The sequence below is a fragment of the Pseudonaja textilis genome, chromosome 2 (assembly GCF_049901715.1).
Source record: "Pseudonaja textilis isolate UNSWEBS1 chromosome 2, rPseTex1.2, whole genome shotgun sequence".
Taxonomy (NCBI): Eukaryota; Metazoa; Chordata; class Lepidosauria; order Squamata; family Elapidae; genus Pseudonaja; species Pseudonaja textilis.
The window spans coordinates 256,321,538-256,344,804 of NC_141991.1; the positions used below are offsets into that span (position 1 = coordinate 256,321,538).

At 49.2% G+C, this 23,267-nt stretch overlaps 1 protein-coding gene across 1 annotated transcript in view; it reads left to right on the forward strand.

The window, feature by feature from the left end:
* The window catches only part of CNTFR (ciliary neurotrophic factor receptor), a 334,285-nt gene extending 312,467 nt beyond the window's left edge, over positions 1–21,818 (forward strand). Inside the window, exons 8-11 of the mRNA XM_087923232.1 lie at positions 4,504–4,667; positions 12,107–12,287; positions 18,160–18,304; positions 20,888–21,818. Of these exons, the coding sequence (XP_087779358.1) occupies positions 4,504–4,667; positions 12,107–12,287; positions 18,160–18,304; position 20,888 (491 nt within the window). The 3' untranslated portion in view covers positions 20,889–21,818. The remainder of the gene's footprint in view (positions 1–4,503; positions 4,668–12,106; positions 12,288–18,159; positions 18,305–20,887) is intronic.
* The last annotated feature ends 1,449 nt before the right edge of the window (positions 21,819–23,267 follow it).

Genomic DNA, 23,267 nt, shown 5'->3' on the forward strand with positions numbered 1-23,267 from the left:
GAGAAGCGAGGGGCTTCCAAGGAAGCGGGGTGGCATTTGGGCAAAGTTACGCAGGGAAGGTTGCCCTCCCATTGACTGGAAGCTTCACCATAGCAGCAAGCACATGATAAATAAAGGCCATAATGATATAAGTAGAAATGCAAGAGCGTTTGTTAAATAAGGGAGAGAGAAAGCGGATAGATAGATAGATAGATAGATAGATAGATAGATAGATAGATAGATAGATAGATAGATAGATGGATGGATGGATGGATGGATGGATGGATGGATGGATGGATGGATGGATAGATAGATAGATAGATAGATAGATAGATAGATAGATAGATAGATAGATAGATAGATAGATAGATAGATAGATAGATAGACAGACAGATAGACAGATATAGATAATACAGAGAGAGAGAGAGAGATTAGATAGATAGATAGATAGATAGATAGATAGATAGATAGATAGATAGATAGATAGATAGACAGATAGACAGATATAGATAATACAGAGAGAGAGAGAGAGAGAAAGACAGAGAGAGAGAGGATAGATAGATGATAGATAGATAGATAGATAGATAGATAGATAGATAGATAGATAGATAGATAGGATAGATAGACAGACATAGACAGATATAGATAATACAGAGAGAGAGAGAGAGATTAGATAGATAGATAGATAGATAGATAGATAGATAGATAGATAGATAGATAGATAGATAGATAGATAGATATAGATAATACAGAGAGAGAGAGAGAGAGAGAGAGAGAGAGAGATTAGATAGACAGACAGGTAAATGGAGATAGAGAGATTAAAGAAAGAGATAGAGAGATGATATGATAGATATTAGATGATAGAAAAAGATAGGCAATGGATGGACGGACAGACAGACAGACAGAATTCAGGCATTATACATACTTGCACACCCGTTTTCAGATGTTGCAACTGGTTTTTGTTAGAGAGTGCTATCTTTCAACCTTTCTAAGTATCTCATCGACATACTTTTATCGCTTTTTATTCTACACAGTAAAAATTTAGGGCGTATATAAAAGAACAGAACGAGAGCCAACTTTTAAAAATGTTTTTATTCTTTTCATTGAATTTATATGCTACCCATCTCCCGCTCCAACGTGACTCTGGGAGGCTCACAAAACGATAAAATCCCCGCAACCTTTTTCGGTGTTTGGTTTCCCCGTAAAAACAACCAATTTTCTATCCTCCTAATGATTGCAGAAGGAACGTGGTTTTCATATTTCAGCCTAATCCAACCTGTAAACGAATTTCTAGACTCCGAGCAAGCTTTGTTCCAGAAGGTCAATTTCTATCAAGGCAACTACGAACAAAAACTTTTTATTTTCCTTCTTTGTATTTCTGCCGGGATCTGCTCAGCTGGGCAGTTTCAGTGTAAATACAAGGAGGCTCTAATGCATTTATACAGCTCCCTCTTCCTCCCTGCCAAAACTAAATTAGCCTTCTTGCCAGACACGGACAGTCTGTGCAGCCACAAAGAGAGTCCGAATTTCTGCAACACCCTCAACCTGAGGGACCCAAGAAAGGGAGAGAACAGAAGAAGAATCGAGCTGGGAGGGTCCTTAGAGGTCTTCTAGTCCAGCCCACTGCTCCAGCAGGAGAGACCCTATACCATTCCAGACAAATGGCTGTCCGGTGTCTTCTTGAAAGCTTCCAGTGAAGGGGCACCCAGAACTTCTTTTTATTTTTAAAGAAATTTTTATGTTTTATGAGACATATACAGACAAAACATAAAACCAAGCTTTCAATTATATACATATAAGCACCCGCAACTTCTGAAGTCAGGCCTTTCCACGGATGAATGAACAGTATAACAGAGTTGGAAGGGACACCATGGAGGTCTTCTAGCCCAACCCCCTGTTCAGGCAGGAGACCCTATACCATTTCAGACAGGTGGCTGGCCAGGCTCTTCTTAAAAACAACCAGTGATGGAGCTCCCACAGCTTCTGAAGGCAACTTCTGTTCTGCTGGTTCATTGTCTTCCTGGTGAGGAAGTTTCTCCTTAATCCAAGGTTGCTTCTTCCACCTGTTGCTCCTTGTTCCAGCCTCAGGTCCTTTGGAGAACACCTTGACTCCCTCTTCTTTGTGGAAGCCCCTCAAATCAGGGGTCTCCAACCTTGGCAACTTTAAGCCTGGAGGACTTCAACTCCCAGAATTCCCCAGCCAGCAAAGCTGGTTGGAGAATTCTGGGAGTTGAAGTCCACCAGTTTTAAAGTTGGCGAGTTTGCGGACCCCTGTGATAGAGAGAGAGAGAGAGAGAGAGAGAGAGAGAGAGAGATGTAGATGTAGATGTAGATGTAGATGTAGATATAGATATAAATATAGATATGGATAGATAGATGATAGATATTTAGATGATAAATAGATATGGATGGATGAATATATACTGCAGATAGATGATAGATAGATAGATAGAGATATGGATAGATAGATGATATGTAGATGATAGATAGATATGGATAGATAGATATGTGATTATAGATTAGATATAGATATATAGAAATAGATATATAGATATAGATATATATCTGGCTGGGGAATTCTGGGAGTTGAAGTCCTCCAGGCTTAAAGTAGCCAAGGTTGGAGACCCTGCCTCAAATATTGGAAGACTGCTATCAGGCCCCCCTCATCCTTTTCCTTAGACTAGACATACCCAGTTCAGCTCAGGGATGGACTAGAATCCCTGGAGCTCTCGGAGCTTGGTGTTTGGGGAATTCTGGGAGTTGAAGTCCCACAGGCATACAGATATACGGATTAACAGAGTTGGTTGGGACCTTGTAGGTCATCTAGTCCAGGGTCTCACCTTGGCAACTTTCAGGCTTGTGGCTTCAACTCCTGGGATTTGAAGTCCACAAATCTGAAAGTTGCCAAGGTTGGAGACCCCGATCTAGTCCAACCCCCTCCCCACCCATGCAGAAGACCCTACACCGTTTCTGACGGATGGCAGTCCAGTCTCTTCTTGAAAGCTTCCGGTGATGAAGCTCCCACAACTTCTGAGGGCAATTTCTGTTCCGTGGGTTGGTTTTATTTATTTATTTCTAGTTAGTTAGTTAGTTTGTCCAGCATGTATGGGAAAACAAGTGTAAGTGTGAGCATAACATATAAACATATAAGTATAAACAGGGATAAGTAGATACATGATAAATGAGTACAAATAAAAGGGGACAGTAGGACAGGGATGGTAGGCACGCCGGTGCGCTTATGCACGCCCCCTTTAAGGACCACTTAGGAATGGGGTGAGGTCCACGGTAGACAGTTTGGGGTCCAATTTTTGGGGGTTTGAGGATGTAACGACAGAGTCAGGGAGTGAGGTCCAGGCATTGACTCCTCTGTTGCTCAAGTCGTATTTTCTGCAATCGAGTTTGGAGCAGTTTACTTTGAGTTTGTTTCTCCAACCATACGGCCTCCCCCAATAGGAAGTCCCAGCATGTTTTATAGGCGTGAAATGAAATTAAGCCCCTCCCCCCAAATTAAGGCCGATATTAAAACATGCGAAATGGGGGGGGATGGCGGGGGGGCTTGCCGTTAGGAAGTACTTTCGTTGCACACCCGGATATGGTGCTGCCTGTGTTGACCCCGATACCAAATGCCCCACCAACGCCGAGGTCAACATCCAAGCCGTCGCTGCCTGCCCGTCCGAAGATGCAAGGGGGGAGGGAATTAAGTCACCCCCGAAAGACGGCCTAGCCATTTTGGGGTGGCTCAAAAAAAATATAAGACCCGGCCTTATTATATGAGAAACACGGTATTGTTTGCCCATGTTATTATTGTGGCTGAGGCTGAAGAAGCCGTTGACAGGTAGGACATTTTAGCAGACAATTTTGTGTACAAAGCTTTAGATCAGACGGTAGGTGACGTAGTTCTAGGTTGTCCAGATCCAAAATTTCAAGCAGAAATTCTCTCCTTAAAGGTCTTTAAAAGAGGGCTGTGAAAATATCTACAGACACCACACATCCCGGACTTAAACTGTTTCAACTCCTTCCCTCAAAACGACGCTATGGAGCACTGCACACCAGAACAATTAGAAACAAGGACAGTTTTTCCCAAAAGCCATCACTCTGCTAAACAAATAATTGCCTCAACACTGTTCAACTATTTACAAAGTCTGCACTACTATTACTATTAAACTTCTCATCACTCCGGATCACCCATCCCCTCCCACTTGTGACTGTAGGACTGTAATTTTGTCTCTTGTATCCTTACGATTTATATGGACTTTTCCTGGTATGATTTGATGGCTTATTGTACCCTATGACTATCATTAAGTGTTATACCTGATAATTCTTGACTCTTGACAAATGTATCTTTTCTTTTTATGTGCACTGAGAGCATTTGCAAATTCCTCGTGTGTCCAGTCACACTTGGCCAGGAAAGAATTCTAAGTCTTCTAAGTCTAGTTGCCAAGGTTGCCCCCCCCGCCTGCTCTTAACGGATGCACCGGGACCTCTGACCGCATTTTTCTTCCTCTCTTTTGCTTCCTTGAACAGTCAAACCAGATCCCCCCGAAAATGTGATTGCCAAACCGATCCCCAACAACGCCCGGAGGCTGCTGGTGACGTGGCAGTACCCTTCCTCCTGGCCGGATCCGGATTCCTTCCCCCTCAAGTTCTTCTTGAGGTACCGACCGCTCATTATCGACCAGTGGCAGCACGTGAGTGACATCCCCGCCCCAGTTTTTTGGGGGGAGGGGCGGGCAAAGAGGCCTAGACTTGGAAGAATGCAGGTGGGCCGTTGGCTAGCGCCACGGGGCATCTTGGTGGGTGTTCAGTGGTGGGAGGGGTCTTCCTACTGATTAAAATGCTTTTAAAAAGAGTGTCCAGGTTCATTCGGCTGAACGGTGGGGTGGCCTAGAGGTGGAGGTCTGGCCTCACAATCAGGAGGCGGTGAGTTCGATCCTGAGTAGAGGCAGATCTTTCTCCCTCTGGGCACAGTGAGAATGTATCTGCTGAACAAAACTCTGCCCTGGCGACAGGAAGGATATCCGGCCAGTAAAACACTCGGCTCCATTCAGTGGCCCAGACTCCGCCCCAATGCAAGGGATTATGGGGGGTCATTCGAAGAAGATGATCCAGGTTCATCTGGCTGGCATGTTACGTATTACCTCAGATTACAACCATCCATTTAGTGACCATTCGAAGGTACAACAGCCCTGAAAAAAAGGGACTTATGGCCGTTTTTGACGTGACCTTTGCAGCACCCCCGTGGTCACATGATCCAAATTCAGGCGCTTAGCAGCTGACTCCTGTTTACGGTGGTCGCAGTGTCCCAGGGGTCATGGGATCCTCTTTGCGATCCTCCAACAAGCCGTGGGGAAGCCAGATTCGTTGAATGACCATGGGATTCCCTTAACAATTGCAGTTAACAAGGGTGGCAAGGAAGGCCGTAGAATGGAACAAAACTCGTTTATAACAACCGCCCCGCTTAGCAACAGAAATTTTGGGCTCAATAGTGGATGTAAGTCAAGGACAACCTGTAATGGCTGTGCGGATGAGCTGGAGAAACCTTTTTTTTCTGGAGAGGCCCAACAGGGACTCTCTTCCTGCTTGCTGGTTTCCAGTTGGGTCACTCTGGGGTGAAGGAGGAAGTTCTGGGCTTCACTCTGGTTCTTCTTGGGCTTTGAAGTGTCTCCAGGTTGTGTGTGTGTGTGTGTGTGTGTGTGTGTGTGTGTACAGAACAGAACAGAACAGAAATGGAAGGAATCCAAAACTGCTTTTTTTCCAAGAGGCAACCGGACTTTCTTGATTTTTCTTTGAAGACGTTTCGCTTCTCATCCAAGAAGCTTCTTCAGCTCTGACTGGACAATGGGGAATGGAAGGATTTATACTCCTTGCAGGCAGCTGGTCATTTGCTTTCTTATTTAGAGAATCGTTGAGGACACTTGGAGGTTTGTCTGTGTGCTCAGGGTCACCTGAGTGGTGCAAATCGGTGCGGAGCCTCCTTGGAACTGCCGAAAGGCGCTGCGTTGTAGTCACACCCGTTTGCACCACTCAGGTGACCCTGAGCACACAGACAAACCTCCAAGTGGCCTCAGCGATCCTCTAAAAAGGATGCAAATGACCAGCTGGCTGCAAGGAATATCAATCCTTCCCTTCCCCGTGATGCTGTCAGAGCTGAAGAAGCTCCTTGGATGAGAAGCGAAACGACTTCCAAAGGAAAAAAAAAATCAAGAAAGTCCAGGTGCTTCTTGAAAAAGCACCTTTGGGACGACCGTGAAGTCAACTCATAAAAGCATCCCTTTACGTGTGTCAGAGTTGGCACCACTGGGATAATGCCGACATGTTGCTCCTATAAATCTTTGGAATTCTTTTGAAGCTTGGCTCGAGGCTCATGATTTCATTAGGGCGATCGTTGGAACCCCGACACATGACTTGGATGACGGAGAATCTCCCTAGACCAGGTGTCCAACGCTTCTTATTCTGGTAACTAGTCAGTCGAAGGGCTTGCCTCTAGAAGTTGCGGGTGCTCCATCCCTGGAGGCTTTCAAGAAGAGACCGGACAGCCCCTTGTCTGAAAGGGTTCAGGGTCTCCTGCCTCAACGGTGGGTGGGACTAGATGACCTCCAAGGCCCCTTCCCGGTCGTTTACTCTGTAATTCTGCCCACTAAGGCATCGGCCAGTGAAATCCCCATTAGCTGGCGCTTTTCTCAAACTGGGTCCCCATCGCTTCCATTCCACAGTCCAGGTTTGTTTGTGCATTGGGTGGATGGTGGAGTGGTCGTCCCCCCCACCCCACCCCCGGCTCCCAATGCTTCTTCAGAGCCCCCAAACCCAGGGCATTGGACACCCCCAAGGAGGTAGGTTGGCTGCTGGCTTCCGTGACTCCCTCGGGTGAGGAAGGAGGCTGCTCAGCCTTCGCTTCTGCCTCCCAATTTCCCTTCTTCCCCAGCAGCCTCTCCTGTTCTGTCTCCTCAAACACCCGGCATTAAATATTTAGGGCATCTTCCCCCACCCCCCCCCTCCCGGCTTTTAACTTTGTAATTCAAGCCAGATTGCTCTGGCTTCCTCCTCCTGCTCCCCTAGCTGAGGGCCTTCCTAATGCACTCCGATGTTGGCTTTAATGGATTACCTAGGATGTAACCGGATACTTTGGACTAATGGATCCCTAATAGCCTGTTTCTATTTTGCAGGCTCCTTTGGTTAACTCAGCCCCTCTGCCCACTGCCCAACCCCCCACCCCCCATCTGTGTATCCTGGCTCCCACCCATGTTGCCAAGCATGCAGCCGTTAAGCCCCACCCCTTCACTCGAGACCCCCACTCACCTGCCACTGTCCGGGAGAGAAAACAAGGGAGCCACCCTCACGCAGAGGTTACGGAATAGCTTCTGCGGGACAAGGGCCAGATCCTCATGAGAAAAATCCACTTTGCTAAAGGTGAAAGAAATGTGACAGAGGAACAGGTACCTGCCAGGGCAGAGGTGGGCAACAATGGCCCTTTATGACTTGTGGACTTCAACTCCCAAAATTCAAGAGCTAGCATGGCTTGCTCAGGAATTCTGGGAGTTGAAGTCCATAATTCATAAAAGGGCCATAGTTGCCCACCCCTGTGCCAGGGGGTTCAAGTAGAAGGTGGACATCCACAGCTGAAGAAGTCCGATCCAATAAAGGAGAATATCTGTAGCTCGGGGGCTGAACTCAGGGGTCTTTGGTGCTCTCTGAGCTTGGCTGTTTTCTGGCGGACATTTCCTGACCCAGCTAGGTAACATCGTCAATGCTAGAGAGGAAAGGGGTTAGCGGAGAGGAGGAGGAGGAGGACGGTGGAGTCCTTGGTGGTCTCTGAGCTTGGCTGTTTTCTGGTGGACATTTCCTGACCCAGCTAGGTAACATTGTCAATGCTAGAGAGGAAAGGGGTTAGCGGAGAGGAGGAGGAGGAGGAGGAGCTCGTGGCAAGAAAAAGAGGGCATCGGATCGTGGAGGCCATTTCATCTCAGCTCTTCCACATCTCGGAGATCCACCAAGCAGAGATGGAGCAGGAATTGTTGGTCTCCTAAGGCTGGGGAGTTTCAGAGAAATCTTATTGGAATATCTATACGGTGGAATTCGACCGGTTTGGACTGGTTCGAGCGAACCGGCTGTTAAGTGTTCATCCGGTTTGCCAAACTGGTATTTGAATGGACTGGCTGGCCCCACCCCACCCTGCCCCTCCCCTCCCAGGGGTCTCCAGGTGGCCCATTTCCAATGCAGGTAAGTGCAGGATTCGCACAGAGGCTCTGGGAGGGAGAAGAACAGGCCTGCCAGAAGTCTGGAAATGGGCCTGTTTGCAGCTTCCAGGGGGCCTCCGGAGCCAGAGGGAGGCTGTTTTCGCCCTCCCAGAGGCCCGAGGGAAGCCTCCGGACTCCGGGAAAGGTAAAAAACGGCCCTCCGGGAAATTCTGGTAGGCCACGCCCACCATGGCCATGCCCACCCATCAACCGGGCAGCAAGCTCCCACCCCCGCTCCTCTTTACGTTGGCCTTACCAACCGGTGTCCTCTGCGTATCTTAAGAGAGTGCCCTGTGCATCTTACTCTGCCGTCTCTTCCCTTCCTATCCCCTCTTAGGAAGGATTCACTGAGCAATATTAAACAGACAATTTACCTGCTAATCTCACTCCCTCAATTCAGAGAGTTTCCCCAGGCTGGGTTTTTTTTGGGGGGTTGTTTTTTTCTCACAGCTCCTTGTTCGTAGGAATCCTGGGAGGTTTGGATGCCCCTATTAGTCCTCCTTTATCCCACAGCCTGTCTCCCTCCAAGCAATCAGCCCTCCAGTCGACAAAGCCAGAGATAAGCCGAACATGTATTTGCTCTCGACATTATCCATCCTCCCTGAAGCTATCTGATCTCCTGCCTGTCTGCCTCTTGCGCCCATCTCCCTGCTCATCTCATATTCCTTCCTCGCTGCCTTCCTCTCCGGAATCTCCCCATCAAAACAGTCCCTGCTCGCAGGAGGAACTGGGGCGACAGTGGCTCCCTGTGCGTATCATCCCGCGTCTCCCTATTTCTGAGCAGTAAGGCCAGCTACTCAATGCGGAATATGAAAATAGTATTGATTGTTTTGTGTGGGGGGGCGGGGGATGCAATTAGGCCAACAGGCAACGCAATACCGATTCAGTTCGGTGGAGAAGAAATTGGAGTTCTGGCAGACTTATGGAATCACAGGGCAGGAAGGCACCTTGGAGGTCACCTAGTCCAACCCCCTGCCTAAGGCAGGAATCCTTATGCCATTTCAGATAAATGTTTGTCCAGTCTCTTCTTGAAAGCCTCCAGGGATGGAGCCCCCACAACTTCTGGATGGTTGATGGTCCTCACTGTTTGGAAGTTTCTCCTTAATTCCAGGTTGCTTCTGGCCTTGATTGGTTTCCATCCGTTGGTTTTAGTTCCTGCCTTCAGGATTGTTTTGCTACCAGGTTGGCCAAACCGGTAACATTTCACCACTGCCCTGGATCTCCTATAATGTTAAAGAGGACTCAAAGAGAAGGTTAGCTTTGCAAACAGGAAGGCAATTGAGAAGGAAGACCAGGTGTGGCTAGAATAATACCGCCACTGTTGACATAAGCATGAGCGTACAGGGACTGGAGGAAACCGTTAGTGACAGACAATCCTGTCGAAACAATCTGCACTTGGATCACAAAAGCTTGGAAGCAACCAAACGAGGGGAAACCACAATCACAGAGCACGTCGCGTCTTGTTTGTGGATGTCGCTTTGCCAGCAACTGAACTGTCTCTTCACCGTCAGATTTCAACTCTTGAGTGGTTGTTTCCTCTTGGCCGGGCACTTCTCCGTTTGACAGCCGGACTATCAGCTGTCATACCTCATTTTCCGCCGGTTCCTAATATTCTCTCAGCACACAAAGGCTTTGGTCTGATGACCGTCCTCTCTGGAAGGACTTCAGCGCGCCGTTTAGAATAGCACAGAGCTGGCGGGGATCTTGGAGGTCCTCTAATCGAGCCCCCTGCTCAAGAAAGAGACCCTACCCCAAAATGACTGCCCGGTCTCTTCTTAAAAGCCCCCCGTGATGAAGCATCCACAATTTCTGGATGGCGAGTCGTTCCACCGGTCAGTTGTCCTCACCGTCCTTAATTCCAGGTTGCTTCTCTCCTCGGTTAGTTTCCCTCTGTTGCGTCTTGTCCTGCCTTCGGGTGCTTTGGAGAAGAGCTTGACACACACACCCCTCCTCTTCTCTGGGAGAGCCCCTCAAATATTGAAAATATTGTTGGGGATCCTTTTCTGCCTTACAATATTAATTATTCCTTCCCATAGGTCAGAGTCCCCAAACTTGGCAACTTGAAGACTTGTGGACTTCAACTCCCAGAATTCTCCCAAGTTGCCAAGTTTGGGGACGCCTGCCACAGGTTCTCTTCTGAGTTAATTATGTGTAAGTTAGGTAAAGTGGATATACCTATCTTATATTCTAACAGCTGGAATCACCCCTGCTTTGAATTTTCTAAGTTCAACCTGTATAACAGCCGTCCGTCTTGATGGCTGGTTCCAAAACCTGGATCTGGAAGCTTCCTGCTTGACTAGGTTGTATATCGCCCCATTTTCTGCTGTGTTGTGCATCTGGCGATGTTTTGGTGTGGAGAGTAATGTTGTTTGAAGCAGGCTGCTGGCACAGAGGATCTCTTGAGGGGGTCCTTGGTGGTCTCTGAGCTGGCTTGTTTTCTTGCAGATGTTTCATGACCCAAAGTAGGTAACATCATCAGTGCTAATCCTATCGCTAGCATTGATGATGTTTCCTAGTTGGGGTCATGAAACGTCTGCAAGAAAACTACCAAGGACCCCTCACGTCAAGCCTAAGCTACAAATATTCTCCTTAATTGTTTGATTCTCTTTGCAAAATTTCATTAGCCAATCTCGTACACAACTGCTTTTATCCCAATCCAGATCGTCCTCCGAGGTCATGTTCTTTCATTTCTCAATATTCACACATTCTTCTTCTTCCTTTTTTTAGTGCCTCTCTCAATTTTCCATAGAATTCCTCCCGGTGTGCCACCAGGCCCAACGAGGGTTCAAATTGGTGTAATGCTGATGTTTGTGGGATATACACTCAATTCCAGCAGGCAGTGACATTTGAATGTTTGTATGAACAGGCCCAATTCTGGGAGTCAAAATCCACAAGTCTTAAAAAGTTGCCACGGTTGGCAATTAATTAGATACGGAAAAAATTTAATATGGATAAACTAATTTACTAGTACTATGTGATTATTATTGATATGTATATTATGATTATGATTATTGTTGTATTTTTATGCAAAAACAATCGTACCCAGACAACAGGTTGCTCAGAGAGATAGAGAGGTTTTTATGTATATTAAGAAAAATGTATAAATACAACAAAAAATTTGTTAAAAATGTTGCCACAGTTGGACACTTCTGGACATGCTGGCTGGGGGATTCTGGGAGTTGAAGACCACAAGTCTTAAAGTAGCCAGCTTCTGTGGACCCCTGTTGTGGAAAGCCAGTGAAGCACCATGTTTCTCCAAAAATAAGAGCCTGTCTTATATTTTTTGCCACCCAAAAAAGGCCCCAGGTCTTATTTTCAGAGTATGTCATCCACTCACTAACCTCACTTGCACGCGTCACTCCCGGCCTCCTTTTCGCTGTCAGAGGCCTTCAGGAACTTCTTCTTCTGCGGCCGGCAAGGCTTTCCCGAAGGCCTCTGCAATGGATAGCAGAGCTCTGGATCGATCCTGAGCTTTGTTCTCAGCTCCAGAGGCCTTCGGGAAAGCCTTGCCAGCCTTACCATCTGCAGAAGAAATGGGCCGGCAAGGCAGGTGCCTAGCTACAACTGTCCAAAGGTAAGTAGTAGGGCAACTCCACCCACCCTCCATCCCCACCCTAGCTTAATTTTTCCCCTTCTACTCTGGAGTGGGCGCGATCTCAATTGGGGCTTATTTTTGGAGTAGGGCTTATACTGGGCATACCTGTAAAAAATCAAGCTAGGACTTACTTTCAGGGTAGGCCATATTTTTGGGGAAACAGGTTTACAGTGGAGGTCTTCCCTTGGAAGGGATCTCCAACATTTGAGGTGGTCATGGATGGGTTGAGTCTCCAGGGGGCTGAGGGCTTCTGTTCGACACCCCCTTTCCCACAATCCCTCTCTTCCCGCCCCGACAGGTGGAGCTATCCGATGGGACCTCCCACATCATCACCGATGCCTACGCTGGGAAAGAGTACATCATCCAGGTGGCCGCCAAGGACAACGAGATCGGCACATGGAGCGACTGGAGTGTGGCCGTCCATGCCACACCGTGGACCGAAGAGCCGAAACATCTCACTACTGAAGCCCAGGGAGCAGGTGAAGGGGTTGCGATCTTGGTTGGGTGGTGCAAAGGGGTAGGTGGGTGAGTGGACCTCCTTTGTGAGCTACGATGCACAAGGGCAGCATCAGGTTACACGAGTGGAACCTCCATATTCAGAGGTAGCCTATCGCAATTCCACACCAGTTGAGGAATCGTGCGTCCAGTTCTGGTCAATACAATACAAAAAGAAACCACTTGAGACTCTGGGAAAAGTCCAGAGAAGAGCAACAAAGGTGATTAGGAGACTGGTGGATAAAACCTATGAAGAACAGTTGCAGGAATTGGGTATGTCTGGTTTAATGAAAAGAAGGACTAGGAATGACGTGATAGCAGCCTTCCAATATTTAAGGGGCTGCCACAAAGAAGAGGGGGTTGATTTATTCTCCAAACCATCTGAAGACAGGAGAAGGAAGCAATGGGTGGAAGTTGCCAAGGAGAAGCCCAACCTAGAACTAAGGGAGAATAAATTCCTGATTGTGAGAACTGTTATTCAATAAGACAACTTGCAACGAAGCTCAGAGAGCACCAAGTACTCTACAATTCTCCTCCTCCTCCTCCTCCTCTTCCTCCTCCTCCTCCTCCTTCTCCTCCTCCTCCTCCCCCCCTCTTAATTGAGTAATGAAATACCTGCAAGAAAACAGCCAAGCTCACGGAGCAGCAAGGACCCCACAGTCCTCCTCTTCCTCTCCCTTCTAGCACTGATGATGTTGCCTAGTTGGGTCATGAAAAGTCTTCAAGCAAACAACCGCGCTCAGAGAGCTCAAGAGCCCCACAGTTCATCCTGAGCTGCAAATACCCTCTTGTGTTGGCAGATTTAGTGGTTTCCGACATGGACTCGTTTGGCCGGCTGGGGTTGAAGAGGAAGAGCCAAGGGACGTGGAGAGATTCGGTGTAAGCCTCGAGTTTCAGCGTTGGGGTGTTCCGGGCAGGATGGCCCCCTCCAGGGTCTCCTGACCGAACTGAGAAGGACTTGCCGTGGTGGTTCACCCTCCTTTCTTCCTTTCTTGCTTCGTTTCCTGCAACTTCCACCTGTTTGATTCAGTATTTCTGGGAAGCACCGAAAGGACTTCCTGACCGTGAGGACAACGAAACGGTGGAACAACCTGCCTTGAGAAGTTTGTGGATGCTCCATCACTGGAGATTTGAAGAAGAGACTGGACAGCCGCTTGTCTGAAATGGGATAGGGTCTCCTGCTTGCACAGGGGGTTGGACTAGAAGACCTCCGAGGTCCCGCCCAACCCTATTATAAGAGCCACAGTGACGCAGTGGTTAGAGTGCAGTACTGCAGGCTCCTTCTGCCGACTGCCGGCTGCCTGCAGTTTGGCAGTTCGAATCCCACCAGGCTCCAGGTGGACTCAGCCTTCCGTCCTTCCGAGGTGGGTCAAATGAGGACCCGGATTGTTGGGGGCAAAGAGGTTGACCCTGTAAACTGCTTAGAGAGGGCTGGAAAAAGGACAGTGAAGTGGCATATCACTCTAAGGCAGTGGTGGGATTCAGAAATGTTTACTACCGGTTCTGTGGGCGCGGGTTGGTGGGCGTTGCCAAGTGACTGGGTGGGCGTGGCTTTTTTTGCAACCCCCCAACCATTTTGGGGAGCTTCTTAGCCAAAGAGGAGCCTCTGGGGGGGGTCGTTTTTGCTCCCCTAAGGCTCCTCTGGGGCTTTCGAAGAAAAGGAACGGAGCATGGGAGGGGCACGCAGCACGCCCCCCTCCAAGCTCTGTTTTGGGAGCTTCCTAGCCTCAGAAGAGCCTGGGGGGGGGGTCGTTTTTGCTCCCCTAAGGCTCCTCTGGGGCTGAGCTCCTCCCTCTATTTTTGGCCTTCCTGGGCCTCGAAAAGGGGAATCCTGACACAGCTGATCTTATCTACTGATGATTGTTGGGAGGGGGAAAGAAAGAAAGAAAGAAAGAAAGAAAGAAAGAAAGAAAGAAAGAAAGAAAGAAAGAAAGAAAGAAAGAAAGAAGGAAGGAAGGAAGGAAGGAAGGAAGGAAGGAAGGAAAGAAAGAAAGAAAGAAAGAAAGAAAGAAAGAAAGAAAGAAAGAAAGAAAGAAAGAAAGAAAGAAAGAAAGAAAGAAAGAAAGAAAGGAGGAAGGGGAGAGAGAGAGAAAGGAAAGGGAAGGAAAGGAAAGGAAAGGAAAGGAAAGGAAAGGAAAGGAAAGGAAAGAGGGGAAAGAGAGAGAAAGAAAGAAAGGAAAGAAAGAAAGAAAGAAAGAAAGAAGAAGGAAGGGAGGAAGGGGGAGAGAGAGAGGGAGAGAGAAAGGAAAGGAAAGGAAAGAAGGAAGGAAGGAAGGAAGGAAGGAAGGAAGAAGGAAGGAAGGAAGGAAGGAGAGGGAGGAGGGAGGGAGGGAGGGAGGGAGGAAGGGGAAGAGAGAGAGAAAGAAAGGAAAGAAAGGAAAGAAAGAAAGAAAGAAAGAAAGAAAGAAAGAAAGAAAGAAAGAAAGAAAGAAAGAAAAAGAAAGAAAGACCTTAGGCGAATGTCAGGCAGGCGGGTGGGGTGAGCGAGTATCGAGCGGGAGGGCGACAGGGTGGGGGGGCGAACTTACTACCGGTTCAGCGATGCCCGCCAAGTTCTTGCTACCAGTTCGCCCGATCCGGTGTAAACCGGCTGACTACCACCACTGGTCTAAGGGCTATTGCTATTATCCTACCTTCCGTGTCCTCATCCGAGGACTCCCTGCCCGGAGGGAGGTTAGCAAAATGGAGCCGAGAGGTGGGCAACCTCTCCGAGCCAAAGGATGCCGCAGAGGAGAAGGCCCCATTTTTCCCTCTGCTCCGAACGGGAAGGCCAGCTAGGCCTGGGGCCCATTTTTTGTTGTTGTTGTTCAGACTGAAGGTTGACAACATGAAGGGCCCTAAAAGGCAAGAAAGGGGGTGTCCTTAGGACAGGGGGTCTCCAACCTTGGCCTCTTTAAGCTTTGCTGGCTGAGGCATTCTGGGAGATGAAGTCCGCAAGTCTTAAAAGTGGCCGAGGATGGAGACCCCTGCCGTAGGGTGTGTGTGTTTCTGATGGGGCTTTGCTGCCCCCTGGTGGCCGTTTGACCACACGCAAGCTGGAAACTTCTGCTGCTATTTCCACCCTAAATCCCTGGGAATTCGAGCGAGGTTTCATCAACCTTCCTTCAGTGCAGGAAGCCTGTTCAGACAGACAAGGAACACCCAACTTTAGGGCACTAAGTGAGGAATGGTTGTTTTGAAACAGAGGCCAGCCAGCCGTTAGCAGTCAGGGCTCTGTGTCTGTGTGTGTGTGTGTGTGTGTGTGTGTGTGTCTGTGTGTGTGTGTCTGTGTTTATTGCCTTTTTCTCCTCCCAAAAGGGAGCTGGTGATTGGGGTCGGGGTGGGAATAGCTGCTAATTAGTGCTTCTCTCTCCTCTCGTTTCTTCGGGACATTAATAAATGCACCGAAGCCTTTTTTTTTTTTTTAAGCCTCGTAGGAACTTTGTTAAGATGGTTTTACCCGGGCTCTGTTCACCCGTGAACAGCAAGTTAACTCACTTGCTGCTTGCTGTTCGTGTAGAACCCCCAAATAAATCTACTTCTGGGGGGGGTGGTTTAGCCGTGAACCGAACCCCCAAATAAATCTTATGTACTGTTTATTTAGCACGGGGCACAAGAGAAGACTTTCATCTGGAAAACGATGGGAGGGATATGGACGAGACGCAAAGGTGCACTCATAGGAACAGAGTCGGAAGGGACCTTGGAGGTCATCTAGCCCAACCCCCTGCTTGAGCAGGAGACCCTGTGCCATTTCAGACAAAGGATTGTCCCGTTGCTTCTTGAAAGCCTCCAGGGATGGAGCGCCCACAGTTTTCTGAAGGCAATTCCACTGCTTACTTAACAGAATAACAGAACTGGGAGGGTCCCTGGAGGTCTTTTAATCCAGGGGTCTCCAACCTTGGCCACTTTAAGACTTGTGGACTTCAACTCCCAGAATTCCTCAGCCAGCTTTGGTAATCTAAGGCAGGGGTCTCCAACCTTGGCCACTTTAAGACTTGTGGACTTCTGGGAGTTGAAGTCCACAAGTCTTAAAGTGGCCAAGGTTGGAGACCCCTGTTCTAATCCAACCCTCTACTCAACCAGGAGAACCTACACAATTTGAAACAAATGGCTGTCCAATCTCTTCTTAAAAGCCTCCAGGGATGGAGCACCCACAATTTCTGGAGTCCAGCTGTTCCACTGGTTAATTGTCCTCCCTGTTAGGAAGTTTCTCCTTAATTCCAGGTTGCTTCTCTCCTTGATGAGTTCCCATCCGTTGTTTCTTGTCCTGTCCTCTGGTGTTTTGGAGAACAATTTGACCCTCTCTTCTTTGTGGCATCCCCTCAAATCCTGGAAGACTGCTATCCTGTCACCCCTAGTCCTTCTTTTCTGTAGACTACACACACCCAGTTCCTTGCAAGCCTCGAGTCCTAACACAATACAGTCGTAGTTTCATACCAACTAAAGAGAGGCCAGACCAAAAAAATTAGACTTCTAGTTGCAGACCCGGGCACAGTCTCTACCTCGACAATTCCCTGAAGGGAGGCCGAATCCCACTCTGGTCATATTTCTGGGCCTGAAGGGGAAAGAGGAAAGAACCAGAAGTTCCCACACACACACACACACCAAATTGTCTTGCTGGCCTTGAGTCTTTGGGTAGAAGAGACTCTTGGTGGTGCTCAGGGCTACAACAGACCCTCAACATGGAGATGATGCTTCGTGGTGCTCCAGAGCTTGGAACCCGTTTAGGCCCACTTTGGATCTGGGGTGTTGACTGAAAGGCTGCGGTCAGAGGAGCAGGGTGGGTGGGTGGGCCCGGCAACGGCTAAAACCCCACTGTCAGCTCCTCCGTTCAATGCCAATGCCTCCAGCCCAAAGCCACAAGGGTGACAACAGTGTCCTTCCAAGGCTGCAAAATTCACCCTTGGTTTTTCTGCAGGGGAGGTGCAGATGTTGACTTGGGCTCAGGAGGCAAGAAAAACCCAAATTTGACCTTTAGATCATAATAGAGTGAAATGGAATGGAATGGAATAGAAAATAGAATAGCAAATAGAATAGAAAATAGAATAGAATAATTGTACTGTCACTTTGAATGTCCACATGAAAATGAACCTTCATTGCATACACCTCTCCAAGGGTCACCACCTCCAATGTTCACTTCATGAAACATGAAAAAATACAAGCATACATACATAGTTATGCATGTACCAACATATTAGCAATAGCAATAAGACTTAGACTTAAAGTCTGCTTTCCAGCCCTCTCTAAGCGGTTAACAGAGCCAGCCTCTTGTCCTCAACAATCTGGGTCCTCATTTGACCCACCTCAGAAGGACAGAAGGCTGAGTCCATCTGGAGCCTGGTGAGAATCAAACTTCCAAATTGCAGGCAGCCGGCAGTCAGCAGAAGTAGCCTGCAGTGCTGCACTCTGACCACTGCGTCCCCGTGGCTCTATATATTATATGACCCAGAGAAACCGCATGGTCTAGTTTGGATGTACTGTACTGTATATGCGCGTATATAGCGAGAAAAACGAATCCTGCGAGTTTACCAAACGGGTGGCATGGGGAACAAAGCTGTCCCAGAATTGCTAGTCCTACTATAAATGCTCTGGAACCTCCTCCCAGAGGGGGAAAACAGAAAGAGACCGTGGAGTGGATGTGTGAGGTCTCTAACGATGCTTTGAGCTCCAAGCACATAGCGCTTATAAGAAGTATCCTGAATTACAGGAAGTGAGCATCCTATCTCTGCTGTCCTCATCACTCTCTATAGGGTCTTTCTATCTGAGACACCGCAGCCCCCAAACCAAACATGGATGAGGTTTGTTAACACGCTCTCCATCGTGCCTCTGTAAAAAAAATGATAATCCTGGAATTGTATCCTCTTTTCCTTCCTGCAGAGACCACCACCAGCAGCACCTCCACATTTGAGGTTCCCCCTACCACCAAGATGTATGACTCAGAGGAACAAAGCAGTGATGAAGCCGTGTCACCTTCTGTGGTCCCAGCTCTGGTCTTGGTGGCATTCGCCCTTCTCTTAATCTAGTGAGTATCTCATCTAACCAGGGTTTTCCCGGGGTGGGAAGAGGGTTCAAGGAGAGACCGAGAAGGTCGGGTGCAAAGAGAACAGAAGGCCATGCGAGGAAGGAACTGCCGGTGGCTGCATGACATCCTTAGATCCTCCCTGTCGCTGAAATTGAGAATGAAAATGGCCGTCTTTTGATGGAGCCGGTTTTCAAACAGTGGCAGTGATGGTGTCTGTAACAGTCCAGATGAGGAAAGAGGAAGGACATCCTCCAAAAATAGATCCCCAAAGCAAAGACAAGACGTCCACAGGAAGCGGAGCTTGTATTTTGAGGTCACCATCCTCTTCACCTTCCTGCAGAACCTTCCTGATAAAATGTCCTCCCCACCTTCCAAAGGATGTCATCATGGCCTCTGGCAACCCTCCGTGAGACCTGTGTCCTCCCTCTCACAGTCCTTCATGTGGTACCCACAACCATTCTCCTTCCACTCCGAGAGGAACCCAAAGTAGGAGAACACCGTAGGTGGTTTCCATCACCTTTCTTCTTCAGAAGTCCCCTCTGAGTCTGTCCCCATCTTGCTTTCCAAGGTCATCTCAGTGACTTTCTTCTCCTGGTCCCTTTGTCCATTGGAGGCACTCCCACTGGTGATCCTTTCTTCACCCAGGCCCATCTGGAGGCCCCATGGCTGAACCTTCTCTCTTCACATTAAGCTTCTCTAATTGGGGGAGCTCTTCATTTGGGCAGCTGTGATTCTCCAAGTGCTGGAAAGCTGCCCTGGAGGAAGACAGCCGTGGAATCTCCTCCTGTTGACCTCCAGGTGTCTTGGGAGCCCTGCAGATGTGGCAGTGCTAGGCCCACTAAGGCAGGGGCCTCTAACTGTAGCAACGTTGAGCAGGGTGGGATGCAAATATTTTTATTACCGGTTCTGTGGGAGTGGCTAGGTGGGCATGGCCGTGTGACTGGGTGTGCAGCACACACACACACACACACACACACACACACCGCGTGCTCCTTTTTGCCTCCTGGGCCTCAGGGAAGCCTCCTGGGCAAAGGAGTAAGACAGCGAGGGGAATCCCAGCATAGCTGATCGTCGGAACAGCTGATCGTCAGGAGGAAAAAAAGAAAGAGGAACACCTTAAGGAGTGACTGGGTGGGGAGAACGCAGTCAGTGATGCTGCACATGCGCGATGAGAACTGACTGGGTGGGGAGGGGAGGGACGGGTGGAGTGGGGCGGGGCCAGCCAGGGGTACGATCTGCCGGTTCTCCGAACTGCACAGAATCGTAACAACTGGTTCTATTAAACCGGTCTGAACCAGTACAATCCCACTCCTGACAATGATACTGGTGGACTTCGGCTCCCAGAATTCCCAGAGTTGAAGTCCCCAAGTCATAAAGCGGCCAGGGTTGGAGGCACCTGCACTCAGGGGTTTCAGGGTTTCAAGGTACCAGGGAATCCTGAAGGGGGTTCCTAGGGCAGCTCCTGGGCTCTGTGGGCTGTCGCAGCTTGCGCTTGAATGCTGGAAGGACTCCGCAACCCATGTGCAGATGCCCTTGACTCTGGCCAGCTTCCAAATACGGTTGCTTTGAATTTTGATTGGCCTCACACTTCGGGGCTGGAGATTTCATTATGCAGATAGTCCTTGATTTAACAATCCGTCACTTAAAATAACGGTTAAACATTACAACAGCACTAAAAACAGTGATGTATGACTGTTCTTCACACTTTGCAGCATGCCAAGGTCACGTGATCCAAATTTGGATAGTAAGAGCAAGAGCAGTTAGACTTATATACCGCTTCTGGGTCAAGAGGTTCATCCCTGAATTTCTCGGCCTCTTCCTGAAGTTCCTAAACCCCCATCTTGCAAAGAGATTAACTGAGGGGTGGGCTGCTGGGGGCTCTCCCTAGATAAGACTCTGCAGCGCTTGGAGGGTCCCCCAACAACCTCAGCAGGACAAGCAGCAAGGGAAAGCACTTAATAGGCTTAATCGAACTTCTGGGCATTCAGCCAAGAGCATTAAACACCTGGTAAAAGTGTGGCAAGCTAGATAAACAATCCACTCAGCACTTGCAAGGGAGAGCCATTGAGAAAACCAGATAACATAGACACTTGCCTCCGAGGTGATTAATTCCCAAATAATAAGAATCATGTCACTCACCAGAAACTCCACTAAGACGCCAAGATCCCTCTCACAGTCACTGCTATCAAGCCAGGTTTCATCCAGTCTTTTATTTAAGTGTTAAATGCACGAAATAATAAACAACTTTTGGGCATGTTATCTTTTTTTAGGTAATTAGGGCAAAGAAACGACCTCAGGTTGCTCGTACCCACCCAGTCACATGACTACCTAGCCACGCCCACCCAGCCGTGCCCACCCAGCCCGTCATTAGGGCAGAGAGCCCCTTGCTAAAAAAATTGGAAACCCTCCTCTGCCCGAGAGGCAGAGAAGGCATCCTGTCCACTTCTCTCCCTTCTTCCAGCCTCGGGGTCCCTTTGGAAGGCCACCCCCTTGCCCGCCCACCCACCTGGTCCTTCCCTCTGTTTTGCACCCAGTCGGATGATTGTGTCTCTTTCTCTTCTCGGCTTCTTCGCTTCCTTGAAGGACGAGTCCTCGGAGAGCCAGGCGCTCCCGGATCCCCCCTCCTCCGCTCTCGCCCACCCACCACAACCTGCCCTGGATGGAGCCAAGGACTTCTCCGCGCCAGGCGAGATGGCGGGTGGGACAGGAGGGAGCCGCCCTCCGGAGCGCACCAGGGAGGAGCCCCCAGGCTCGGGTCATACAGCTAAGCCACCAAGCCAAAGATGCTTCCTTCGGCCACCACAGTAGGACCCTCAAAGCGTGTGGACAGGGCAGCTCAGACCGGGGGCCCCGAGGGCCACACGGAGCTGGGAGCTCTCTGCTTTTTCTGAACTGGGAGAAGACGAACCTCGGCAAGTCCTCGGCTGAGCAAGGCGTGGAAGTTGTGGGGAGGGACCCTCCCAGACCCCCTCTGGGAACCCCAAGACTTCCGTGGTGGAGAGGGTGGGGTCTTTCTCTGCCTGCACTGACATCATCGTCGCCGAAAGATGGGGGCTGTTCCTGGACCATCCCCCATTGCCTCCCCTCTTTGTAATGGAGTCTGTTTGGTTTATACAAGGATCACTGAGGTTTCTGTACTGCTCTTATTATGGGGGGTGGAGGGTGGAGGGTGGGATCCACATGGGGGTGGGGTCTGTAGCTAAGCCGAGACACCCCACTGACCCTCCTCAGCTCATCCTCCTCCCCCCAACCTGTTTTGTAACACTCCCCTTCTCTCCTGCCCCAGAACCCACTTCCGATCTCGCCCCTCTCCCCCGTTGGGGTGCAGCATTTCAGACCGTAAGCCCCTCTAACCTCCCCCCTTCGAACGTATGCTGTCTTTGAACTTTTTATAGATGTACATAAAAATTTTAAGACTCAACGTGCACACAAACCCACACCCACACCGGAAAGGGGAGGGGGAGGGGGAGCCCAGCAGAGAAGATGCTCATTAAATGTGACCATTTCATTACAACTTTTGTGGACCGCAGTTGTGTGTGTCTGTTGCTTTCCATCACCAGGCTAGTGGTCTGCAGGAAGACGGGCTGGGCGGGGCGGGGGGGTTGGAGTGCACAAAAGTCAGGATTCGGGCACAAGGAAGTTGGGGGTGGACGTGTCTGCCAGCTTAGGTCAAAAAAGTCAAGATGGCATCAATGGCAAATGTGATCAAGACGCCGTCTATTTTTCAGGCGTAATGCAGGTCTCCGATATTTTGGAAAATAACCTGGGGATTTTTTTTTCTTGCTCAAGCTACCCAAGAGCCAGAGGGTAGAGATTTGATCACACTTGTGTTTACGTGACCAGAAACCCTGCCCTGTTGCTGACGGGGTGAGGCCAGCCTTGCAAGGGGCGTCTGCATCTTAGAGGGATGAAGGACAAGGGGAGATTCAGACCCGTTTCTCAACCTCGCGTTTGAGAATTGAGTTTGATCTGGGGAAAGCCGCTTGGCTTTTCAGAGTCTCCATCTCCGCCTCCTGTTGCTTCTGGATTCCGGATGTCCCGTCTGGCAGCTGCAAGCTATTTTGATAAAAGGGAATATTGGTGGCTCTGGGTTGAACGTGGTCCTCTCTGAGCTTGGTTGTTTTCTTACGGACATTTTACTACCCAACCAGGTCACATTAAGAGTGCTGGAAAGGAGGAGGAGGAGGATGGGGCAGAGAGGAGGAGGGAGAGGAGGAAGAGGAAGTTGGGAGAGAGAGGAGGAGGAAGAGGGGAGAGGAAAACTCTTGGAGTCTTGGTATTGTCATCGTGGCTTGCTTGCAGACATTTCATGACCCAACTAGGGAACATCATCAGTGCTAGCAGGGAGTCGTACGCAAGAGAGATTTCTGAACAGAATACCTTCTTGGTGTAAATACCACTTGAAGATGGATGCGCTGCAATCCCAGAATTCCCCAGCCAGCCAAGGAAGATACTCGGCTCGTTTCTTTGGGCCTTTCCCACCGCTGAGCTGATGTCCCTCCCAGCTTCCATTCTTCTGGCCTTGGGGGGAAGGCCCCTGGCCTGGACCCCTCTGCCCCCAGGCTCCTATCCCTCACCCGCCTCTGCCGCTTTGCTTCGCAGGCCACGCAATCCTCAATCCTCCCAGACGCAGGTGGGGAGTCCTGGGGACAAAGTTTTGCAGACTTCACTCACTTTGCAGACAGGAAAACATATTTTAGCGCAGCTGGGCACCAAATGATGATGTGAAAATGAGACTCAACACCTTCATGTGGACAGCGCATTAAAAAAAAAATGCATGTGGCTAGGAGGAAGTGGGGATAGCCTCAATCTGACTGAAAGGGAGGCGTCCTTTTGTCAACTCATAAAACATTTCTATGCCTGTTTTATAGTTGCCAACAGAAAGGGGAGGGGAAGGAGTTTGAAGGGAGCAGTGCAGCAGTTTGGAACCGAAAGTGCAATCCATTCGTGTCTTGCAAAGATT